Source organism: Phragmites australis, chromosome 1 (assembly GCF_958298935.1).
Source record: "Phragmites australis chromosome 1, lpPhrAust1.1, whole genome shotgun sequence".
NCBI lineage: Eukaryota > Viridiplantae > Streptophyta > Magnoliopsida > Poales > Poaceae > Phragmites > Phragmites australis.
The window spans coordinates 18,683,370-18,707,886 of record NC_084921.1 but is presented as its reverse complement, the minus strand read 5'-3'; the positions used below and the strand labels follow the sequence as shown (position 1 = coordinate 18,707,886).

General features: G+C 42.4%; 2 protein-coding genes across 4 annotated transcripts; one reads left to right on the top strand and one right to left on the bottom strand.

The window, feature by feature from the left end:
* The first annotated feature begins 1,023 nt into the window (after window positions 1-1,023).
* On the top strand, window positions 1,024-9,580 carry LOC133912125 (probable chromatin-remodeling complex ATPase chain). The gene is made up of 25 exons (XM_062354718.1): window positions 1,024-1,499; window positions 2,110-2,241; window positions 2,379-2,482; window positions 3,573-3,685; window positions 4,166-4,263; window positions 4,371-4,550; window positions 4,633-4,854; window positions 4,993-5,127; window positions 5,210-5,492; window positions 5,592-5,665; window positions 5,835-6,055; window positions 6,138-6,225; window positions 6,309-6,402; window positions 6,497-6,685; window positions 6,771-6,802; window positions 6,904-6,980; window positions 7,059-7,148; window positions 7,231-7,300; window positions 7,499-7,541; window positions 7,649-7,707; window positions 7,826-7,991; window positions 8,326-8,504; window positions 8,574-8,789; window positions 8,932-9,042; window positions 9,224-9,580. The coding sequence occupies exons 1-25, from the start codon at window positions 1,170-1,172 to the stop codon at window positions 9,242-9,244; spliced, it is 3,327 nt and encodes a 1,108-aa protein (XP_062210702.1). The 5' UTR covers window positions 1,024-1,169; the 3' UTR covers window positions 9,245-9,580.
* Window positions 9,581-10,557: 977 nt separating this feature from the next.
* On the bottom strand, window positions 10,558-16,902 carry LOC133912105 (probable serine/threonine-protein kinase At1g54610). Of its 3 annotated transcripts, none has more exons than XM_062354699.1 (7): window positions 16,394-16,902; window positions 15,988-16,272; window positions 15,590-15,907; window positions 13,822-14,049; window positions 12,453-12,553; window positions 11,698-11,815; window positions 10,558-11,190 (listed from the first exon to the last, which is right to left on the bottom strand). In XM_062354699.1, exons 1-7 carry the CDS (start codon window positions 16,739-16,741, stop codon window positions 10,879-10,881), a joined length of 1,710 nt encoding a protein of 569 aa, XP_062210683.1. In that variant the 5' UTR covers window positions 16,742-16,902; the 3' UTR covers window positions 10,558-10,878. The 3 variants fall into 3 exon arrangements, with proteins under 3 accessions (XP_062210683.1, XP_062210675.1, XP_062210692.1); XM_062354691.1 differs by having other exon boundaries at window positions 10,558-11,193; window positions 16,394-16,901; XM_062354708.1 differs by lacking the exon at window positions 13,822-14,049 and having other exon boundaries at window positions 10,558-11,193.
* Between the last annotated feature and the right edge of the window lie 7,615 nt (window positions 16,903-24,517).

The following is a 24,517-nucleotide window of genomic DNA, read 5'->3' as shown; positions in this document are numbered from 1 at the left end:
TAACAACACAAAAGACAAAACTGCACTGCTGGGCTCTATGTAGATCGACAAAATACTACGGTAACATACAAAAGGGAAAAAAACTATACACAGCAGTTCAAATCTCGTAGAAACAGTAGAAAATTGTCGGCGGGGTCAAAGGGCTGTTAGATTTAGGATAGACAGTACTGGGCCATGGCCCACATCTGAGCCAGCCTTGAGCCAAACGATCAAACATGGTCGAACCCAACCACCTTTTCACCTTGTCCTGACCCAAATTCGAGGCCGGCGGGAGGCCTAAAACCCCAATCCCGCCTCGTTGGCGGGAAGCCGGGAACGAACCCCCACTCCCCCAGCACTGCCCGACCCGGTACCAAATGAGCGCCGTGCGCGTGGTCTTGCGTGAGCCATCGCACGACCACCCAGAAGACGGGGACCCATTGCACAGCGTGCACCGCGGATCACGTCCACGGAAAAGGTCCCAAGGCCTCTCTGCTCCCGGAAATCTCTAGCTCGGGTGTTTCCTTACATCCAGGTCCGTGTAAGCATATGTATTTCGTTCGGTCTCGTACGAACGTTCAGTTCAGTGCTTTGTACAAGTGTATTTGCTGTTCTAGCCATTCAAAGTTACCAGATGGGTGTTGTTAATTCATCCTTACCCGAGTAGAAACTCGTTTTTAAGATGTGTTCTTCCTCATTGAGGACGATGAAGCAACATCCTTTTTTGCAGATTGAAAAGCGTTCCTTTAATAGATTCACACATGAGACTTCCTATATATTCTAAAGTTGTAAATAAAATTTTTATGTTAAAAAATTAATCTTATAAATGAATTCAGTTATGAAATATAGAATAAGAAGTTCCCCAAACAAATAGACTCGTTTTTTTCTCTATCCAATCCTACTCCATGTTTCCTATGGGTTAACTGGTCAAGGACCCAGGGATGTAACGAAAATATGCAGGAGTGGAGGGTCCAAAGTGCAAGCTGCGAAAATACCCTTCCTAGTTCCTACAAGCCGCCCAGTATATATACGCCACTCCCTCGCTTTTCCCCCAAATCGCTCCACTCCTCGAATCCCCACCGCCTCTCGCATCATCGCACGATTCGAACCCCATTCCGCACTCGGAAATCCAAATCGCCTGCCTCCCCAAAACCTAACCCTAGCCTCCCTCCCGCCACCGCGCCGCCCCAATGGCGAAGCCGGTGAAGTATGACGATGAGGAAGAGATCTCGTCCTCAGGCGAGGAGGAGGAGGAGCAGTCCGACGCCGGCGGCTCCGGATCTGGCGACGATGGGGACGAGGAGGAGGAGGAGGCGGCGGCGACAGCAGGGGAGGCGGATGGGGAAGGACAGGAGGAGGAGGTCGATGAGGAGGAGATCGAGGCCGTCACCACCGGCGCGGGCGCCGACGAGGAGGAGGATGAGGACGCTGGTGCCCCCGCCGCCGGGGAGGGTGACGACGAGTCACAGTCCACCGAGGACGACGAGGCCGTCGCGGGGGACAACGACGACGGTGACGAGGTGAGCGGGCGGTTAGGGTTTGGGTGCCCGAATCGGGTTTTAAAGGACTTCGATTAATCGGGTTTTGGCGGTTAGATTTTTTTTTTTCAAAGAGGAGGTCACACTCACACAGGAGCTGCACGAGCGCCTCCGGCGGGGGTGGGGGAGCGCCGGGGCTCGAACCCGGATCGCTCCCCCGAGAGCTGCCTCCAGGAACCAGTTGGTTCGGCAGCCCTCTTTGGCGGTTAGATTTTAATCATCGAAAATTACTTGACCTGATACCCCCAACCGTTGCATTGCTTAGCTAGGTATGTGTTCGACCTTCTGTGTCCTCGGTGAAAATTTTGATTTGCTTTTCTATTGTAGCGAGCACTTGTAATTTTAGATTTTACCATATCTATGCCATCATTTTTGGTATGATGTTTTCCTTGGTCCAACTTCCATAATCTACAGATACTATAACATCGGCGAATATCTCTAGCTCTGAACTGGAAGTGTAAGGGGACCGGTAGTTGTTTCTTTCCCTACAATGCAGTAGTTTTCTTGCATCATGTGTACTGTTGGGTAAATTAAAAAAAAAGTTAGGTGAGAATCTTTGTATTCCCTTGAACTTAACTGTTTTTGTTTGCAGACTGAACATTCCGCAGGAAATGCAGTGGTTGGGAAGCGTGAAAAAGCCAGGCTAAAGGAACTCCAGAAGATGAAGAAGCAGAAAATCCAAGAAATATTGGATACCCAAAATGCTGCCATTGATGCTGACATGGTATGTACCTGCTTTAAAGGAATCCCTGTGCACAAATGTGCCACTTGCAAAGAATTAACAATATACATATGTTTTGCATTTGATGCTTCTGTGTATGTTACATACTCTTCCTTGTTCTGATCGTTATTTTTTGACAGAACAATAAAGGGAAGGGACGACTAAAATATCTTCTGCAGCAGACCGAAATATTTGCTCACTTTGCTAAAGGAAGCCAATCGAAAGAGAAAAAACCACGCGGGAGGTAATATTGGTTATGTTAGTGCCATTATAATACGTTTACCACGCATGGTCTTGTAAGACTAGTAGAAGCTGCTGGCACCTTTGCTTGGCAGAACACTTTTGAAATTCAACTTTGATCATGACCATGGTCAATCTTTACCTAGACTGTTGTCTAGTGTGTCTAGACGACAACTAGACTCTAGTCGGTGGATTAGCGTCGAGTTTAGGGGGTAAACACTGAGCTAGACGGCTAGACCATCTAAACAGTCAAACTTGGTCAGAAGCGGTCTAGACACCACGGTTGGACGCATGCTGGATGCGCCTAGGCGGGACACGTGCATCTGGGTGTCCAGGCGCCCAAGGCCCACCTGCCCCCAAATAAGTTTAGGGTTTGGACTGGAGAGGGAATCAGCCAATCCATTCACATTCTGCCACCTCCTGTTCTCCTCTCTCATCCTCTATCTGCAATCACCACCGTAGTGCCACCGGTTCCACACCCCTTCGTCCGCATTGTTGAGTCGCTGCGCACCCATGCCCGCGCCGAGTGGTATGCCTCAAATCTCACTTGAAAATATAGTATGGTAGTATGGAACATATAGCTATTTGTTTCCACATTTGCTGCTACAGTACAAAAACCGTCTAGACAGCCTAGACGCTAGTCGCGGGGTGACTGCCTGTCTACATCTAGTGTCTAGGACTCTAGGTGAACATTGACCATGATATAAAAAGTTGTTTGATGCTTGGAAAAAGTTGTCTAGCACATAAAATGATTCTAAGTTGAAGGACCCTTACATATGCATCAACTTGCGATATAATAATTTTTTTGCTTGAGCCTATAGGTGCATCTGGTTGTAGTTTCCTTGTTGACCTCTTGATCTGGTTAATCTTATGAAATTGTCAGTATTGTATACGTTTTTGAGATGGCATCTGTTTTACCTTTTTATATGCAGTTTTATATTATCATTTCTATCTCTGGCATTATGTTATTATGGAGCACTGCTCGTTATTTCTTATGCAGAGCCGTAAGACTTGGTTCCATTTACTTCATGATTCTTGTCTGTCTTTTCTATAATGTTGTGATATATTTGTTGATAAAGTGAGTTAATTTGTAGGGGACGTCATGCATCAAAGATGACAGAAGAAGAGGAAGATGAGGTATACCTCAAAGAGGAGGAAGATGCCCTTGCTGGAACTGGGGGAACACGTTTGGTTTCGCAGCCTTCATGTGAGCCTTTCATTGATGACTATCTGTAACTATTTTTACATATGCTAGCATCTTTGCGTTAGAAATACTTCTTTCCTGCTTGGTAGATGGATCTTTTTCTTTGTTGTCATAAAAGTATTTTTATATTGTTCATAAGGCGAGTAAATGAAATGTGACATCAACTTTGAAAGTGAGTAGCTGAATACTGTATTTTGATGAGGTGTGAACTGAGCCAACGTTACCCCGTTGATTGTTGATAACTGTACCTTTGCAACTAAGTAAACAAAGATAGACACTTTGTTTATGTTGATTCTTCTCTAAAAGATAGAGCTTCTATTGATGTAATTGATGGTTGGTTTTTGTATCTTCCACCAATACCTTTTTATTAATTGCATCCTCATGAAATCAGCCAATAATCTTAGGCATTAATTTTCTAGGGTTTTATATCTCAGTATATTGTTATATGTAAATTTTAAATGGTTGAATTCTTTTGCTTTGCAGGCATAAAGGGAAAAATGCGTGATTACCAACTAGCTGGACTTAATTGGCTCATACGGTTGTATGAGAATGGTATCAATGGGATATTGGCTGATGAGATGGTATGCTAGATGTGCTAATCTTAATAAGCGAAAATGACAAAGATCTTAGTCTCAGTCATTAATGTGGTTAAGCTTGGCTGGGGATGATATTTTGTTTTATTATTCAGGGCCTTGGGAAAACTCTCCAAACTATTTCACTGATGGGCTATCTGAATGAATTCAGAGGCATAACTGGTCCTCACATGGTTGTTGCACCGAAGTCTACTCTTGGCAACTGGATGAAGGAAATCCAACGTTTTTGCCCTATTCTACGTGCTGTGAAGTTCTTGGGAAATCCAGAAGAGAGGGTTAGTCTCAAGTCTATTCTTTAACAATTGCTGTGACTTCCTACTGACATCTTACTGATAATCAGTAATCCTGTTTTGTCAGAACCATATAAGGGAGAATTTACTACAGCCTGGAAAATTTGATGTGTGCGTGACTAGTTTTGAAATGGCAATCAAAGAAAAAACTGCATTGAGGCGTTTCAGCTGGCGCTACATTATTATCGATGAAGCGCACCGGATAAAAAATGAAAATTCTCTTCTTTCAAAGACTATGAGGCTTTACAACACAAATTATCGTCTCCTTATCACAGGCACTCCACTCCAGGTAGGTATTCCTTGGCAGTGCTGTTTGTTTATGTAATGCATACATCCTGAACTTGGATTGTAAACACCACACGAGTAACTGTGTTGCTTCATATTCCTTTGGTTCAATCTGATTGCTGATTTATTTTGCTCATTGCAGAATAATCTCCATGAGCTTTGGTCTCTCCTCAACTTCTTGCTGCCTGAAATATTTAGCTCTGCTGAGACCTTTGATGAATGGTTTCAAATTTCCGGGGAAAATGATCAGCAGGAGGTGGTTCAGCAGCTTCATAAGGTGGGATATAATACTCGTGATCAACCAATATAAGTATGTTTAAATTAACCATATATAATTCGTGCTTGCAATTTTTGTGAAGGTTCTTCGCCCATTTCTTCTTCGGAGGCTTAAATCTGACGTTGAAAAGGGTTTACCTCCGAAGAAGGAAACCATACTTAAAGTTGGAATGTCTCAGATGCAAAAGCAGTACTATCGTGCTCTGCTTCAGAAAGATTTAGAGGTTATTAATGCTGGTGGTGAACGCAAGCGATTGCTTAACATTGCCATGCAGTTGCGCAAGTGTTGCAACCATCCATATTTATTCCAAGGTGCAGAACCTGGCCCACCTTACACAACTGGTGAACATCTAATTGAGAATGCAGGTATGTTGTTAGTCATGATGTTCATTTTTTATTGCATGATTACAATCTGCTTTTCAACCTAATGGTTGCTTATTAACACTTCTTTTGATATTTACTTAGGAAAAATGGTTCTGTTGGATAAATTGCTGCCCAAGCTAAAGGAACGTGACTCCAGAGTGCTTATTTTTTCACAGGTGATTATTGTCCACTGCCATACAAATTTGAATGGCATTAATAGTTCAGACATTGCGTATTAGGTGATATCATGGCCCCACCTGGAATGCTAAGCATGTGTACTTCTCTAAGCACTTTATTTGCTTTCCCCAAATTTGACTTTATTTGACATATATCACCATCCTGCAGATGACCAGGCTTTTGGATATCTTGGAAGATTATCTTATGTACAGAGGATATCAGTATTGCCGAATTGATGGAAATACAGGTGGAGAAGATCGTGATGCATCCATTGAAGCTTTCAACACACCAGGAAGTGAGAAGTTTGTTTTCTTGCTTTCAACCAGGGCAGGTGGCCTTGGTATCAACCTGGCCACTGCTGATGTTGTGGTTCTTTATGACAGTGATTGGTATGCTGATTTGTTCTGTTAAAATTTTATTTTGTCGCCTACCTGGATGAATCTTCATCTTTGGTTTTTAACGTGCCTTCAGGAATCCACAAGCTGATCTGCAAGCCCAAGACCGTGCACATAGGATAGGTCAAAAGAAAGAAGTTCAAGTTTTCCGCTTTTGCACTGAGGTTTGTTAATTCTAGATTTATAATTATTGTTTTACCAAATTTATATTGCAATCTGACGAAAAATGACTCTAACAATATTACAGTATACTATCGAGGAAAAAGTGATTGAGAGAGCATACAAGAAGCTTGCATTGGATGCTTTGGTTATCCAACAAGGACGACTGGCAGAGCAAAAAAGTAGGGTTTTGATGCTTGTCATTGCTATTTGTTGAAGCATTTTTATTTTAGTAGTAGGATATGGATTATTCTGACCTTATTGTCTTTTATTCAGCTGTCAATAAGGATGACCTTTTGCAAATGGTGAGATTTGGTGCTGAAATGGTGTTCAGTTCTAAGGACAGCACAATAACAGATGAAGATATTGACCGCATTATAGCTAAAGGAGAGGAGACAACAGCAGAGCTCGACGCGAAAATGAAAAAATTCACTGAGGATGCCATCAAATTTAAAATGGATGATAGTATGTGCCCTCCCCTGTCTCTTTGCCACCTCTCTATCCCTGTCTCTGTTTGTCTACCTGTCTAACCCTTTTTTCTCTGATACAGCTGCTGAATTGTATGATTTTGATGATGAGAAGGTAATAATTCATCCATACAATTTATGTGCTGTAAATTGGAAGTTTTTATTTAAAGTCTCTTGCCCACCACCAACTGAATCTGCTTTCTTAATTGCTTGAAGGATGAAAACAAGGTTGATTTCAAGAAACTTGTCAGTGACAACTGGATTGAGCCACCTAGAAGAGAAAGGAAGAGGAAGTATGCCACTTTTTTTTGGGTCGCAGGGCACTTTGTCTATTACTTGTTTTGACCTAATTTAACTTTTTTTTATTGTAGCTACTCTGAGTCTGAGTACTTTAAGCAAGCACTTCGCCAAGGTGCGCCAGCAAAGCCTAGGGAACCACGGATTCCAAGAATGCCACACTTGTATATTTCTTGTTTTGTGAATTTTTTTAATGATTACACCTTGCGTGTTATTGCCAGCTCATCTTTGATTTGTGTATGTCAGGCATGATTTCCAATTCTTCAACAACCAAAGGCTAAACGAATTGTATGAAAAGGAAGTCCGGTACCTTATGGTAATTTCTCAGCTAAATTATTCTTTTTGTAATTTCAGCTAGATGTTAAGAAACTAGTTAGCTTAACTGTTGCTTCATTTTGACGTGGTATGCCATTCCATTGGACATTTACTCCCCCATTACTCCACTACCCATGAGATTGTTATTTGCAATTGTTGTTGGTAATCTGGGTGCTTAACGTTAGAAAATTTAATGCAGCAAGCAAACCAGAAGAAAGATACCATTGATGGTGAAGATGAAGGTATTACCAATACCAACTATTGCAAGTTCATCTAAAAAACTCTCGCAAGTTGCATCACAGCATTCAGGTGGATCATGCTAACCATATAATTCTTATGCAATGCTCAGATCAGTTGGAACCTTTGACTGCAGAGGAGCAGGAAGAGAAGGAGCAGTTATTAGAAGAGGTTAAGATGATACACTACACTAAAATAATAAATTTCTTTTTGTATCTACCTATCTGGTTGCTCTTTTACATGGTTATCTTGCTAACTTCGTTTCTGTTTTTCATGGTACAAATATCAGGGTTTTGCATCATGGACGAGAAGAGACTTCAACACATTTATTCGTGCATGTGAAAAATATGGTCGCAATGACATGAAAAGTATAGCCTCTGAAATGGAGGGGAAGACAGAAGAGGAAGTTCAACGTTATGCTAAAGTTTTTAAGGAGAGATACAAGGAACTGAGTGGTAAGGCAGTAACTCGATATATATGATCATTACTCTGTTGTTAAATATATGACACCTTAGAAATTGTGCAGTCAAACCTCTATGTGACCAGTAACTTAAAAAGGAACTATTTGGATTGGTCATGTGGAAATGATGTAATTGGATTTGTCATGAAAAATATTTTGCAATACAATAATTTCATATAAAAAGTAACAACCAAAGTTGCATATTGAACATCGATGTCATATCTATGAACGGTGGGAGTACACAAGTCTTCACCCAGCAACTGGTGAATTTGGAAATGAATACTGTTCATGCTGACTGATTGTTTATGGTTTGATCCTTGTCCAACCAGATTATGATAGAATTATCAAGAACATTGAAAGGGGAGAAGCAAGGATATCACGTAAGGATGAGATTATGAGAGCCATTGGGAAGAAGTTGGACCGCTACAAGAACCCATGGTTAGAGTTGAAAATTCAGTATGGCCAAAACAAAGGGAAGTTCTATAATGAAGAATGCGACCGTTTTATGGTATGTTCTACTTTATCTTATGCATATTTGAGTATATGGCATGGTTAATAAGCTGTTGTTATGTTCCAGCTTTGCATGGTGCACAAGCTTGGCTATGGAAACTGGGATGAACTGAAAGCTGCCTTTCGAATGTCTCCCTTGTTCCGTTTCGATTGGTTTGTGAAGTCCAGAACTACGCAAGAGTTGGCTAGGCGATGTGACACTCTTATCCGACTGGTTGAGAAGGAGAATCAAGAATATGATGAGCAAGAAAGGCAGGCAAGGAAGGAGAAAAGGCTTGCTAAGGTAAATTCTAAACTAATGTTCTTTCAGAGTCACTTCATTGTTCTGCAGCTCTGCTTTGTCTATCCTTTATTTGGATAGCTTGTTAGTGATACTAGCTGTGGAACTATTTTCTGATCTGATCTTTATTTTTTCTTATTGATAGAACATGACTCCAACCAAGCGAGCAGCATTAAGGAATTCAGAGGGCGAGACAACTCCATCGAATTCATTCAAGAGGAGGCGGCAGTCCCTTATGGACGATTACGTGGGCTCGGTAAGTCCTAGAGTAATGTTTTCTGATCTGATAATCCATGCATCTACCAGTGAGGATCTTTACTAGAATCTTGACGAGTTACCACTTCAAAACAATAATGCCTCGATTGCATTGCCTTTGGAGCTTTTTTCTGGCCAAGGAATTTGTATTCTGTTGTTCACCAGTTGTAAATATGTTTCAGGGGAGGCGTAAGCGAGGGTGATGCGATGTGTGTGTGCTGCTTCCTGTTGGAGTTCGTGGGGAGATGAGCGAAGCACTTTCTGCAATGCATCGTTCTTGTTCTATGTGAGTGCTCAGAGACTCTTTTGTCCATGGGCAGAACCTCAAACGCCGGCTTGACACTGTAGTATAATTTGTGCAATGACATAGGTTAGTTTATTCCTAAAGGAAGTGGCATATGTATGCCTTGAGGTCATTTGATGGCCGCCTTGGTTAGCTGAAGCTGTATTAGGATCGTTGTAGTGTTGAACATTCAGAGCGAAGCTAAATGGAGCTAATATACTCTGGTTGCTCCAGCTTTTGTGGAGCCGATTGGGAAGGTTGTGCGTCCGTTGCCACCGTTCTGGGCGTGACGTTTGCTTTCTTGCCCCCACAGGCAGGGATCACTCAAACTAATGCGCCCTCTAAATCGGCTTGTCTTTTGGTTGGACGTGGGGGTGGGGGGGGGGGGGGGGCGGCGGAAGAATTCCATTCAACATAAATGGGGTCCACTCTTGTTCTTCATTCCAAGGCTATTATCAACATAAATAAAGATGCCAAATCAACATAAGTTGCTATTTTCGTATCTAAATGGTCCGAAGGTGTTGCATCCAAGTGACATGCGCTTTGAGGAATATGGAAAACTTACGGTAACTGGAGTCAATTCAGCATATAAGAGTTAATTTCTGGACGCACGTGAGAAAGAAAAAAGTTACATCCAATCGCCGAATGTAATCTTAAAATGAGAAAGGAATCGAAGAAACTGAAAAGGCCACGCTAGCGAAATAAGGATAAAAATGTGTAACCAAATCATCTTAGATCTGTGCTAAAATGCATCTTTATAACCTCCAAACAATTACATTCATTCAACAATTAAATTACTTCTATCGTATAGAAACCGGACGAATATGTTTATCCCACCCAAACTACTTCCATTCTCAGACAATTTTACATTTCAACTTTCAAATTCATTCTATTGTTGGTTGCGTGGCAAGACTACTGCTTGCCGCGCCACAACAGCAGTCCCGCCATGGTGACAGTATTGTATTGCTACGCCACCCATCATAGTGTGGCCAAAAGGTTTACTTTTAAAAAATAAGATCCTGAGGGGTTTACCTTTAAAATTTTATTTGAAGAAGATTGAAAAAATCCACAGGAAAGCTGTAGCCAGAAGCGAAAAGAATTGCCAACCTATTTTTCTTCTTTTTGCACGGTGTTACGTGGAAAGGTTGCCACCACCGAGTTGTGCAAGAACAGTCATTTTAGGTGGTGCAAAATGTATTTTTCTTCTTGTATTGGATGCACCAAAACCACAAGTTGATTAAAATGCAAGCATAATCCGTTTTTATACAGACGAAATAATTACTCTATATATACACATGGACAACTGAATTGCTGTATAAGAGCAATACAAGGGTGGTAAACCCACAATGTCTTGCCTGGACAACAACTCAGTTCAGAAGAATCCGGAAAGAACAGGAAACACTGCCGCATAACATATACATAATCTGGATGAAGTCTCCCTACAGTAGCAAACACTATTACCTGCTTTCCACCACCAACGGAACAAAACAAGGAGATCCATCTACAGACCAACATGAAGATCCTCTCATGCCCAAACTCGCCAAAAAAATAATTTTATCGGGCTCGTATCCCTCCCTTGTCCTTTTGGAGCTGCTTTGAATAAGCCACGGCCTTAGCATCTAGGGTGGTCTGCTTCTTCCGCCTTGATTGCCCAAGAGCTGCCGGGTCAAACAACGGTCCCGACCATGTTTGGGAGGTCCCCTTCTGGATGGGAACTACGGTACTGAAGGAAGCGTCTTGATGCTCAAATGTCGGCTCCATATGACGACAGGATCCCAACGGATTACCCATAGCTCCATCCTGATGCGGGGGAGGGAACTTCTCACTTTTGCTCTTGGCATTAGCATGGGTTATCATTCGTCGCCTCTGCTGTTATTGAGAAATTTGTAAAGCTCAACAGCGAGTACCTCATTATGCAATAATATTTGAAAGGCTTTGTTATAAATTATAACAAACAGGCCCATTGATTTGTGAAAAATTATTTAGAGGTGGTGCAATTAAACAAAATATTGGTTTTTATCAGATTTTGGTGTTAATTTCAACTTTTTACAACTATTTGGCAATTTGGGCTTGTAAAGTAGTGATATTTGTTATGTCTATGTTTCTTCCCAAAAGGAAAAAAAGTAGAGGTCCACGAGCCCACATTTTCTTGTTGCACTGCTTCAGAACAGCTGTTTCGTTAGATAGGTTAGTCAATGCTATTGGTTTCCACTAAAAAAAAGAGGGATAGATTATGGTGGCTAAATCAAAATTAAATTACCTAACAGTATCAGACAATTATAAGCAACTTTGACAGTTCTTGTATTTCCTGAATGGTGCAAATCATAGCAAACAAAACAAGCATGTCTTCAATCATAACTAGCTTTCACTTACATCTAAGTTGGCTTGAAGCTCTGCATTAGCTTCTGGTGCTGGTCCAGACTTGTGGGTTCGATCCCGTGGCCGAGTCCTTTTTGTGACTTCTCCTTTGGCCTTTGCAGCAGCTCGTAGCCTGGAGGATAATAACACAATACAGAAATATACATCATCACGAATGATCCAGTATTAATCAGTTAGAAAGCTGATTCTATCTGTTACTTCAAGGCGCGGCAACTCTTGATTGATAAGAGGAAGTTAATCAGTAACAATTGGAGCAGGACTGCATGCGCTTGTGCAGGTGCAGATATATGCCATGGAAGTATACAAAAGTGTTATATCCCTACCAGGTTGATAATCTCAATTTCTTGCTTCTAGCTAGTTCCTCGTAGTAAAAGGTAAAGCCCGGACACTATACCCATAGAACACTGCCCGAAAGTGGCTGCATTTGACAGTTTACAGGAAAACACAGGCAGTTCCATGAGATCTAGATGTTTCCTTTCCTCCATTTTATTCAAATGAATTACAGAATAATATGGTTACATGAAGAGTGATGTGAATGCTCAATGTGTTCAAAATCACCATGAATGATTCATGACTCAAACTCTGAATAGCCCAACTTGACATATGACAGTTCATGCAACCCATTAAGAGGGTGATGTTAAATATTGTAGGTGAGACTGCTAGTAACCAACTGGTTTGCACAATTTTTCCTAAAAAAAATCTTTGCATCTATGTCCAGCAAAAAGAGAACAGTGTAAATGTGACCACACCTTCTAGCTTCCTCGTCTCTCAACTTGGCATCCATCTCCTTGCTTGGTGGATATGTTGGCAAGCTTGAAGGGTCACAAGTATAAGGCTCAGTTGAAAAGAACTGCAAAACCCACAGTACAAAAAAATTAATACACACAAGCAACCTAAAAATTCTTGTTGAAATGCAAAATTATAGATTTGTTATGGAGAGCATAGCTCTGATATTGATGACAGAATAATAGTTCATTAAAGAAAACAGCAGAAACATATAAGGGCGTTAAATAAAGCCTCTTCACTGCCAGGTTCCCACAAAACCCCCCTCTTTGTCCCCTTTCATCAACCGAAGCAGGTTTGGTTGGCAGCAATGCTCTTTTTCCCTTTCCAATGCCTTAGTCATGCCAATGTTTTGGAATTGAATCCAGAATGGCTGAAAGGCCTCAAAACCTAGTACCTTAACTCCTGAAACAAGCAAATATCTCCTAACATTTTGTGAAATTGCTCATAGGCTCAACCGCTCAAGCATAGGGTGTTGGCCTGTTGGATAGTATCCAAGTGCTGAAGGCCTCATTTCATGTTTTTAACACATATCATATACCAACATTTCCATATCTCTAGGTCAATGAGCGGTTTTCCCAAGGTGTTTAGTTTTGCAGTTTAATTGAGCCTTGTGGGAGAGCACTAATTTTTGAACCAGAGCATATATGATTAAGTTGTACAACAGTGCAAGGCACAAGACTAATGTACTTCCATATGTGCATGCAAAATAAAGTCATGTCATGCTTGCAAAGACTACAGAGCTCCCAAATAACCTAGTGAGCTCTGTTTCACCCAGTTTAGCAATACAGATTTCTCCCAGTTTAGCAGTATATGCAATCACATAATTAAAATTTAGGCATTATATCATAGCATACAGATTTCTCCCAGTTTAGCAGAAAATTTTATGATAACCCAGTGAGGTCTGTTTCAACTCTAGGCAATAAATTTAACATTTAAAAAAATGTTAATGGAGGCCTTTTGGACCTAAGAAAATTAACATCCTTAATTGGAGCAAAACCTAAAGTTAAAGGATAAAATGGGTCTTTCTTCTTCACAGTTAAACCATCAGCTTAGAATCTAAGAGTCCACTTAGAGAAGAGAACACACAAAAAAAAAAGATATGTATGCTAGAAAAAATGGTCATTTTGGAATACTTCTTCAATTGGAATACTAGAAGCCTCGAAATTGTTTGTTCTGGGGTGCACTAAGCTACACCGCATAGAGAATGCAATGTTTGATAGCATCGTATGACTCACAGGTCAATGACTTTGCCTCATACCAGCATTTCTGATTAGACACCAGCAAATTTTCCTTCCAATTAGGATGATAAGGAGGGAAAGGATAGGAACATACTTCACTATGTAATGCAGCTGTTGCAGTTTGACGCTCAGCTGGATCAATTGCAAGCAGAGTTTCAACCAATGGCAGTGACGATGGAGGAAAATCTTTAAATGTCTCCCTAATGCAACGTTTATAGGGCTGCTGAGGTTTGAATATTGTCGCATGTGGCAGTTTAGACTTCTTCCAATACTCCTCCGAGGGGGAACCACATAGCTTGAAAATCTTGTGCAATTGTTCTACCTGGTGAATAGTGTATATTCCAGTTTTAACAGTAGGAACCAAAGTGGTTGCCTTCAGAAAAGCAAATACGGCAAAGCAAAACATAAACAAATGAACACACTATGAGTTCAGCCAAGAAGCCTAGAATTTAATTACAGTTTAGAACAGTAAAAGTGTAACGTTAAACGAACTCTATGGTAGTTGGATCACCTTAAATAACAGACAATTAAAAATCTATTGTTTTCGTGGACTAATCACTCTAGCTGGATGCATGAAAAATAACCAAAATACATGGCAATTGGTAAAAAAAAAACACCCTCATCAAAGCCTCAAGCATATCTATATTCATATTAATCTCCTAAGAGATTACAAATGATTAGATTCTTTCTACCCTGTTGCTGAATCATCTATTGTTGAGCTTATAAATACCAGTTTTTTTTTATCATTTCTGTGCAATTTCTGGCACATCAGGATGTTTTTTTTACCTCAAGACCACAACGTTAGCCTAACAATTAGTCTATTTTCTGGACTTTATACAATATAATCCTAAACCTTCCTTCTCATGAAAAGCTAAAATTGAGGCCAGCCAAAGGGTCGGCCATGGGATTCATAGGCCAGTAGAGCCTATAAATCGGTTTTACTCAAACACCTCTACAGCATATCTAATGGGAAAGCTTACTTGTCTCATGAACAACAAGTGCAACAAGACGGCTTCTGAGCCACTAATCCTTACTCAAATACAAGAGTATTCTTACAGAAACAATAACATGACGCTGATTGTTTCATATATGTGTTACGTTTTCGGATGCTACGGATATACAATGTACTGATGGAGAGTAGTTTCTAACAACTGTCCTAACAGAACAAAAATCTTATAGAACAATTTTTTGCTCAATACAGCAAGTTTCCATTAGTAAATTTGAAAAGGTATTGCAAGCAAAGCCACAATATTGGAACATATTCATGACTACTGGCTGACATATGACAAAAGTAAAGAACCCATCTAAGCTGTAAAGCCCTTGGTCTTTAAAAATTAATAAAGAAATAAACATGTCTGTGGAGTTCAAACTTCAAACTTACTGTGATGTCATCATTCCACCAATACTAGTTATGTGATCAAATAATTAGAAACGCCTACACTGTTGGGAGATTTCCAATAATTGACATAATTGCACGGATACCTTATTTTAATGGAAAATACAGAAGCATGTTTTTCATCAGAAGTTTTCTTTGAAGTCATGTTGGCAACAACCAACGAGAGTATGTTCTACCCTTAAGAAAAACACTAGCCAGACATTTAGAAAAGGTCAAAAGATCATTCATCTCTTCCCGTAAATTACAATGACAGGGTCACAGATAACTATTTGCCAAACATAAAAAATTTGAAGAAAAGATTAGACAATGTAGAGGCACCTCTGTCCTCATCCAGCACCACAGAATTCTTCATAACGAGAGCAGTGGGAATTGTTAACCCAATATTTTAACCATTGTTTTGACATTACCAGGATCACTAGATTACTACAAAGCAACATAGCAGAATAAAGAGTGTTCCAAGACTCACCTCGGTGCGACCAGGCATTATGGGCTTCCCATACAAGAGCTCTGCCAGAATGCACCCAGCACTCCACAAATCCACACCTACACCATAATCAGTTGCACCTAGTAACAATTCCGGTGGCCGATACCATAGCGTGACCACCCGGCTCGTCATTGGGCGCTTATGCCGTGGATCAAAGAATGCCGCCAGCCCAAAATCCGCAATCTTAAGAATCCCATTATTATCCAACAACAAGTTTGACCCCTTGATATCCCGATGCAGTACATTATTGTCATGACAATGCTCAAGACCCGACAAGAGCTGCTGCATGTAACATTTTATCTGCAAGATAACACACTGCTATCAAATTCACATTATTCCACAAAGTAATCTCCCCCTAAAACAGAAATCAAGCCACACACCTGAGGCAATGTGAACTTGACATCAGGGCTCGCAGCGAGCCCCGCGAGGTCATGCTCCATGTATTCAAACACAAGATACAGACTACATGACATCCTGGAGGTCACCAAGCCCTCCAATTTGACCACATTTGGGTGGTCGAGCCTCCTCAGGATCAGGATCTCTCTGGCCATGAACTTGACACTCTCGGGCTCGAGGTTGTCGAACCGGACCTTCTTCAGCGCGACGATGCGGCCGGTGACGGTGTCCCTCGCCCGGTACACGTTGCTGTACGTGCCCGACCCTATCTAGGAGTGAATCGCCGGACACAACCACCACAGAAAACGAATGACAAATCAGTACTCTCGTAGCACGATGACGAATTTCGCAGATTTCAGGGGAGGGAGGGGCTCGCCTATCCTTCTATACCTTATTGAGCTTCTCGAAGGTGTCGGCGCGGCGCGGGGCCCACCCGCGGAGCGCCTCCCCGGCGACGGCGACGAGCCACGGCGGCCACCCGGCGGCGACCTGCTCGGCCGCGGCGGGCGACGGGACGCACCCCTGCCTGGGCCCCGCCCCCCTGCGGCCCCCGAGCCGCCGCCGCGGCCTCCCCGGGGAAGGCCGCTTGTCCCCGTCGACACCTGCAGAGGGGGAACCGACAGAGGCCGCCTCCGCAGAGGGCGGCGGTGACGCCTTCTTCTTGCTCCTCCCCCTCTTCCTTGGCGCCACCGGGGGGGAGGAGGAGGACGCGGCCGCGCGGCCGAAGACGCAGCCCATGACGGAGCCCTCTCTAGTCTCTACCCTACCCTCTCGGACCTTCCGGAGGCATCTAGTCCAGCAGCCGAACCACTAGGGTTTCTACTGCCCTCGCCGGAGTAGAGCGCGCGGCGAGGGGGAATCAATCAACCAGCAAACACGAGAGAGAGAGAGAGAGAGAGAGAGAGAGTGAGGGAGGGCGGTGTTGTGGGGATGAGCATTTAATAGCCTGCGTGGCGGTGGGGCTGACCTATGGGCCCCGCAAGGGGGTCAGAGCGGGGTCAACAGCTGGCGAGCGGGCAATCCAATCGATCTATAATTCGCACTGCGCAGCGGGTCGGGGGAGGGTGTGTTATTAGGGTGGGGCCCGCGGATCATGAGAGGGGGGGGGGTGGGTGGGTGGGTGATAAAGGCAGTCTAGTCGTTTTGCGGTCGGTTGCGGGCTTCGAGGCGTGGGCAAGCGAAGCCGTAAGGAATATCTGTCCTCCGTTGATTCTGCTCTGCTGTGCACCATACTCCACGCCACGCGTTCCCTCTATATGCTGCGTTTGTGTTTGACTGGGTGGCTAGCGCTTTGTCTGGTTTAGAGGTAGCCGTTAACCCGGCCCAACGCACACGACATAGAGATCTAGCAGCCATGCTATGCTTCTAGTTGCTGACAGTGTCTAAGGTCATCTCTAGTAATTATCTCAAATTTTTATCCTTAAAAATACTATTACAACATCCTCTATCACTATTACAGCATCCCTTATTTTTTCATCTCCAGCAGCTACCCCATTTCCTATCTTCTACTCCTTTTTTTTCTCTCTCTGGACCGTCTGTCAGCCTTTGTGAACAGTGTTGCTACATTACTGCTACAGTGCCCAACGCATTTTTCTGCCTCCGGACCCACTGGCAGTCCCTGCAAGCAGTGTTGCTACAGTGATCGTGCTGCTGCAGTAACCCGCAAAATACAGACCCCTACTCTCTACGCACACTGTAGCGTCACTGTTTGGCACTGTAGCAATGGATGAGGTATCTGCTAGAGTGCAATTTCCAGTGCTACAGTACTTGCGGAGTACTGTAGTACTGGATACAGGTGCTGCTGGAGTTGGCCTAATCAAGGTTGGTAGGATATCGATACGGATTTTAGAATCTTATATCTACGATATTAAAAAGTAAAAATGATATTTATCTTACTATATATATTTTTTAAATTCACGGTACCATGACCTTAGATAAGAGTTATATACATCTTCAGAGTAGCTAAGATTCTACATAGGATCTCATCCTACAATCATAGATGAGAGTATTATAGGATCTACAAAATCGTTAAGATATATGTATAATTAAGTTTTATTAGTTTAATTTGATATGTTTTATTAGTTTGTATCTTCAGAATCTATGTTTAATGATGTTTTATACTTGTTAAATGTATTTTTAATATAAAAATTGAATTAAACGTTTTAAAATAAAAATCTCATAGGATCGTGATCCTACGATCCGATTCTGCTTGAAAAAAAAGATACTACCTAGGATCCCAATCCTACCTAGAATCCTAATTTAAAAACCTTGTGGAATAGGATTTCTTGCAAGTTATGTTGCCATCATAATCAGGCTTTGATCAGAATCTATCTACTCCCTCTGGTTACAAAATGTAGGTCGTTTTAGCCTCCTCAACTATTCTCTAAATATAAGTCATTCTCGAACTTCTATGTATTTGTTTCTCTTTTGTTCTCATCTTACCCATATTTAATAAATGCTACTACTCTCACAAATTAATGAGTTATCTTTTTCAATACAGAATAAATGAAGGGCAACAAGGTCATTTAATCTACTTTCTTAATCCTTGTGCACAAATCTAAAACGACCTATATTTGCAATCGGAGGGAGTATATCCTAATCCTTGAAGGAATGGCAGCCTCCTTCGAGCCAATGTCATAGACTTCATGTTTTGTGTTTTGCCAATATAATAGAAGATAGTCGTCAATTTACAAGTAATTTTCATTGATTATTTGAGATTTAAATAAATAATAAATACAGAAAATAATTATTTCAATAAGTAATTTGTAAATAAAATACTTGCAAAGAATAAATAAAAATATGTAATAAGCTGCAATGTATTCAATAACGGAGTATTATCGAGTTAATACATTTAAAATGCAACAATGCAATTTCTAAAGACGTAAGAGTCTTAAATGCATGAAATACAACATAACTAACGCATGTCCTCCTTGGGCTGGGGCACCGTCACCGCTTGGGTGGCGGCTTCGACCGGGCGGGGTTATGGCGCATCGCCATTGGCCTAGGGCCATGCGACTACCTGGCCGACGCCTTCGGGTGCACCGTCATGGAGAGGGGCGCCTGCGCTGCGAAGCTGAGCATCGGTGATACCGACCCACAGATGATAGTGATGAGGAGAGCCGAGCATCGCCATTGCCGTGAGAGTGAGGCGGCAAGCACTCCGTATTGATGGGGCTAGAGGGCCACCATCGGTGGGAGGAGGAGATGACGCTAGTGTTGCTGCAAGGATGAACACCGGTGGAGTGGAGGGCTCGGTTGGTGGCACCACTGAAGGTGCATTGTGAGGAATCATTCAAATAGTATTCTAATTAATCATTAAGTCAATCATTTTCATAATTACGACTGCAATGATTAACTAGAATACTATTTCGATAGTCCTGATATGTGTTTTGTGCCCAAGATTAAAACACATGCTTTTTCAACATATATCATCACAACAAAACTTAATAAAGAGCGAGTAAATCAAAATATATTACAAGTCTTTGAGTATTAGCAATTTTTGATAATTTACAATAAAAGAGAGCTAGGAGGACAATAAAAAAGATCATCACCTAGCCACAAAAGAATCTAAGCAGCAGAAGAAAATATTTATTAACAACAAAAGATAGTAGAGCCATATACCCTTAAACTCCACCCCAAAATAATGACATCCAAATAATTTGCACTGCTCATCCCCGTCACCTACATCGGCGGGCGTGAAGTAGCCGAACACTACCTCCTCCGCACCGGTAGCACCTGAAAGAGCAGCGTGAGTACGAAGGTGCTTGCAAGACTTAATCCATAATGGGTATATATAAATAACTCGACTTCAAGGATCATGCATTTGGATGTTAGCAAGGAGATGGTCACATAGTTAAATAAATTCATAAGAGAAAGCAAATTTGGACACAGTAATGTGAGCATCTATACTTAACCATGCACATATACCCCTCCTATCGTGTAATCATCAACATCATAAATATCTGTAACGGAACCATCATAAACATATCTATGAATAGAACCATCTCAACCACATACCAACATATCATACCACATCATTCTACATTCGTGACTCTACGACCGATGCAGATGGACAAAAGCATACTCATAACCGAGAGCGTGACAATTTGAATTATTTTTACATCATGCAAGGAGTACTCCTTTACCCACACGACACGATGATCATTCTGCTTATGCGGCCCACTAAAGTCCACACAAGGGGTACTCGTGACAATCTTACCCAAATAAGTCCCAACTATTTGATCAGGCGTCTCTAGGTGCGGAGGTGTCATGTCCCAATTTTTTAATCACGCACTTAAGCAAAATTATGCTTCTTAAGTATTGTGCTTAGAATTTGCGTAATGGTAATCCGGAGTGCTAATGCACTTCATTAATAATCATTTGGATAAGAGAGAAAGTTGGGAGAGAAAATAATGGAAAATGTATTGGAAATACCTATTGTCTCTAACATGTGAGCCCCACATGTGGCCCCACTCCTCACCCACTCCCTCTCTCAAGTGGGCAGTAGCCCACCCTCTCTCTCTCTCCTCTACTCACTCCACACGCTTTCCCCCAACTGCTGCAGCAGGAGCTCCTGCTTTCTCCCCCTCTCACTCAAGCTCAAGCACTCACTCTCTCTTTTCCTCCAAAATCTGAGCTCAAGTTGCACAATTGAATTCTCTAGCTCATAAGCTACTCATCTATCCAATCCATTTTAGTTTTCGTGGAGGAATCGAGTAGTTCTTGAAGTTCTTGGCATTCTTGAGTTTTTTAGAGTAAAAATGGAGTTTTGGTCGAATCTGAGCTCTAGAGTAGTGTTGGTAGTTGATGAACAAGTTCTAGTACCCTTAGACTATCCCTAACAAATTCCCTTTAGGCTTGGAAAAGATCGCAACTCGAATCGACCAAAAATCCACTCGAGAACAGCTTTTCTGTATAGCTCGGATACTCCGGACTCACCCGGATACTCTGGGTTCAGCAGATTTTGTTCGATGAATTGTGTTCAAAATTGGTTAGGGTTTAGGGTGCGAATTTAGTTTAGAATCCTTTGGATAGGGCTTATATACGTTTGTGTAGCACATATTTATAAAATGAGTCAAAAACATCCAAGTGGAAAAATCGTGAAGAAACCAAATCTGTATAGCTCGGATTATCCGGTCAAGCGCGGAGACGACAGGTAGTTATGTGATCGCGTAGCCGAGAGCTCCGCTCGGAACCTCACTCGGAGTGTCCAGTATATCCCGTATAGTCCGGACCAACCCGGAGGTTCTGAGTTAAATTAAAATAATGCTAACCGAAAGTCTTTCCCGGAGGATGGCCCGGATACTTCGGATTCACCCGGATACTTCGGGCCAGTCAAATAAAAAAAGGCAGTAACAGAGCGCCTCTTCCGGAGGGTCACCCGGAGGGTTCGAGCCCAGATACTTCGAACCAGTCCGAATACTCCGGATGGCTGTTATTTTCTGGGTTTCGTTTAGATCGTTTAGTATTGCATTGATGCGTATATCTTATACTTCTAGCATGTTGTTAAGCATTGTGGCATACATTGTTGCACTTTATTCATACTCATGGAATTGCACGTATTATTATTTTTAGAGGACGTCAAGCCGGTGATCCAGGAGGGCAAGGGAAACTTTGGGTAGCCACCTGAGCAACAAGACAAGCAATTAAGCATATTAATCCCTCTTGTGAAATTGGATAAGTCTAAAATGGATAAATTATGCTTATGTATGTATGCATATTTAGTGAGTCAGTGTCAGGTGCCAATGGGTAAAACCTATGCCAATTGCATTCTTCTACTTTGAATACTTGTGTATTTACATTCCTTGTAGCCTTGAGATGTTGTAAATGTCTAAGTATGAGTTCGACTTATATGCTTAGCCATGCTCAGGTCACTCGGTAGAAGTCGAAAGACGGCGCATTCCGTTGTTCGCGAGCATAAGACCTTCTTATGATTACATACACTTGTCGAGGTTGAGATGGTTGTATGAGTGGTGAGTATGAGACGAGGTGTGGGCGGTGATAGGTTGGTGCTTTGCGCCGGTTAAGCACCGATCGTCGGTGTTGTTGGCTTTAGCACTTACCTTACTCACCACATGCCGATCTAATAGTAAGGCGAGTCGCATACCTTCGCAACTATCTCTTTTTGGGCTTGGACATCGACAGTGTGAGCGGGCAGGCTTGTAGCGATACTAGTTTGCTCCGGAAGTAGTTCTAGTATCGCCACGCCGAGCGATGCATGATCCAAATGGTTGGGGCTGGTTGGGAAACGGTTGGAGCGATACATGTTGTTTATAGTTACTTTTGTTCAGTTGTTAGTTGCAGGACAGCTTTCTTATGTTCTGGTAAAGTTCAGTCGCTCACACATATGTCTAGGATGCTTAGTGCTTATGTTTTACCTAACCTATGGTTCATCCTTGCTAATGATCAATGCATAATCCTTGGAGTCAAGCTATGTATATATGCTCTATATGGTTTAAGTCTTGCGAGTACCTTCGTACTAATGCCTGCGCTTTCAGGTACTCCTGCTGCTGGGAAAGAGGCTATTTTTGGCTACTTCGTGCCTGCTGATCGGGGTGGTGGGCAAGAGTAGTGCATTCTACTCTGAAGGTGGCGTTTTTTTTAGACGGTGCCTAAGGGTATATGGTGCCGTTCTCTTTTGTGGTCTCTAAGTTTAACTTTCCGCTGCGTAGTTCTTTTGTGGTTAGGAGTTGAGGGGTTTTGTCTCCTCCTAGCTCACTTTTGTTGTAAATTGTTGAAATCAGTGCATGCTTACTTGTGATATAAATATTTATTACTCGCTCTTTATTAAGCTATGTTGTGATGTACATGTTGGAAGGCATGTGTTTCGATCCTTGGGCACAAAATATATGTCGAGACTACCGGGATTCTGGTTAATCATCGAGGTGGTGATTATGAATGATAATCCTCCTGGTGATTAATTAGAATATTATTTGGATGGTCCTCCATAGGAGGTCATCTAGATCTACTCCTAGAGCAAACTAGATACCCCTAAAAGCCTATTATGCCCACGACACCTGAGACATGCAAGCCAAAGGGTCATAGTTACATAAGGTATTTGGCTCATCCTTTTCATAAAATGAATCTGTGGTTAGTACGAAAAGTGCTAAAGCCAACGACACCGACAGATGGTACATATTCTATGCATGCGGTCTATGGCATCCAGGCTCCTCTCCCGACCTACCCCTATCACCGCCCACATCTTGCATCATCCTCACAACTCATACATTCTAACACCATTATCAATTGCTTTGTGAACAAGTAAATAAGCCTTAAGCTCGCGAACAGTGGTTGAATCCACTGCTCAACTTCTATCGATGACCTATGCATTACTAAGCATTCGGTTGACCTTTGAAGTTAGACAACCACATAGTTAAACCCAGGTTACAATGATAGGAAACATCATATAACCAAGGTAAGATTAATGCAACAACATAGGTTCTACCCATAATTCCTAACATCGACTCGCTATTCATGCACAACATACATATAGCACAACTTATCAAATTAGATACAACCGATCCAAAGTAGTGGGTAGAATATGCTTAGATACTTGCGTTGCTGCTCTGGCGCCTGCCTGATGCTAGCTGCGCATCACTCATAGAATTTCGGAGGCTCGGGGTTGCCTTTGACCACTTGGACCATTGATGCGGCATTCTCTAAATAAATCACGAATGCATTGCATAAACAAGTGAACGACAATATTGTGTGCATATGATGCATGCTTGAACAATAATGAAGCGTTGCGTTTCAAAAATATTTGCAAAGAAACACTAAACGATTCGGGTTGGAAAAGTTTTGAACCTCAGATAAGATGTCCTAAGGTCATATGGGCCGCCGGGGCCACCAGTCACACTCGCTTGAGAACCGATGGGTCTTGGAGGTTGTCTTTGTGGAGCAAAGAGAGACGAGCGCCGCACCATCCACATTGGCCGTGGAGCGGTCAAAGTCGTCACATGCGATGGAGGAGGTTGACTCTCCATCCGTGCATGTTGAGAGCTCCCACCCATGGAAGGTGACGGAACCCTCTTACGTTTCTTCGTCTCCTGGTGGTTCTTCAACTTTAACTCCACCGTGAGAGAGGTGCTCACTAGCTTTTTGAAATTAGAGAACTCATGCGTCGACAGTCAGTCTTGCATCTTGGAACTGAGGCCATTCACAAAGCGGTATTGCTTCCGCTCGTCGGTGTTGACCTCGTATGGTGCATACTATGCAAGGTGGTTGAACACTTACACATACTCATCACCAATTTGCCTCCTTGCTTGAGGTCCATACTCCCACCTCTTGACCTCCATAAAGCCCTTAGGGATGTGAAAATCACGGAATGCCTGGCGGAACTCCGCCCAAGACACCCGATGATTAGCGGGGTGCATAACCAGAAGTTGGACCACCACGCGCCTGCCGCACCCTGAAGCTGATGAGAGGGGAAGAGCGACTTCTCATGGTCCTCGCATCGAAGGAGAGCGAGCTTCTGCTCGATAGTCCGGAGCCAGTGGTCGGCATCCAGAGGATCCT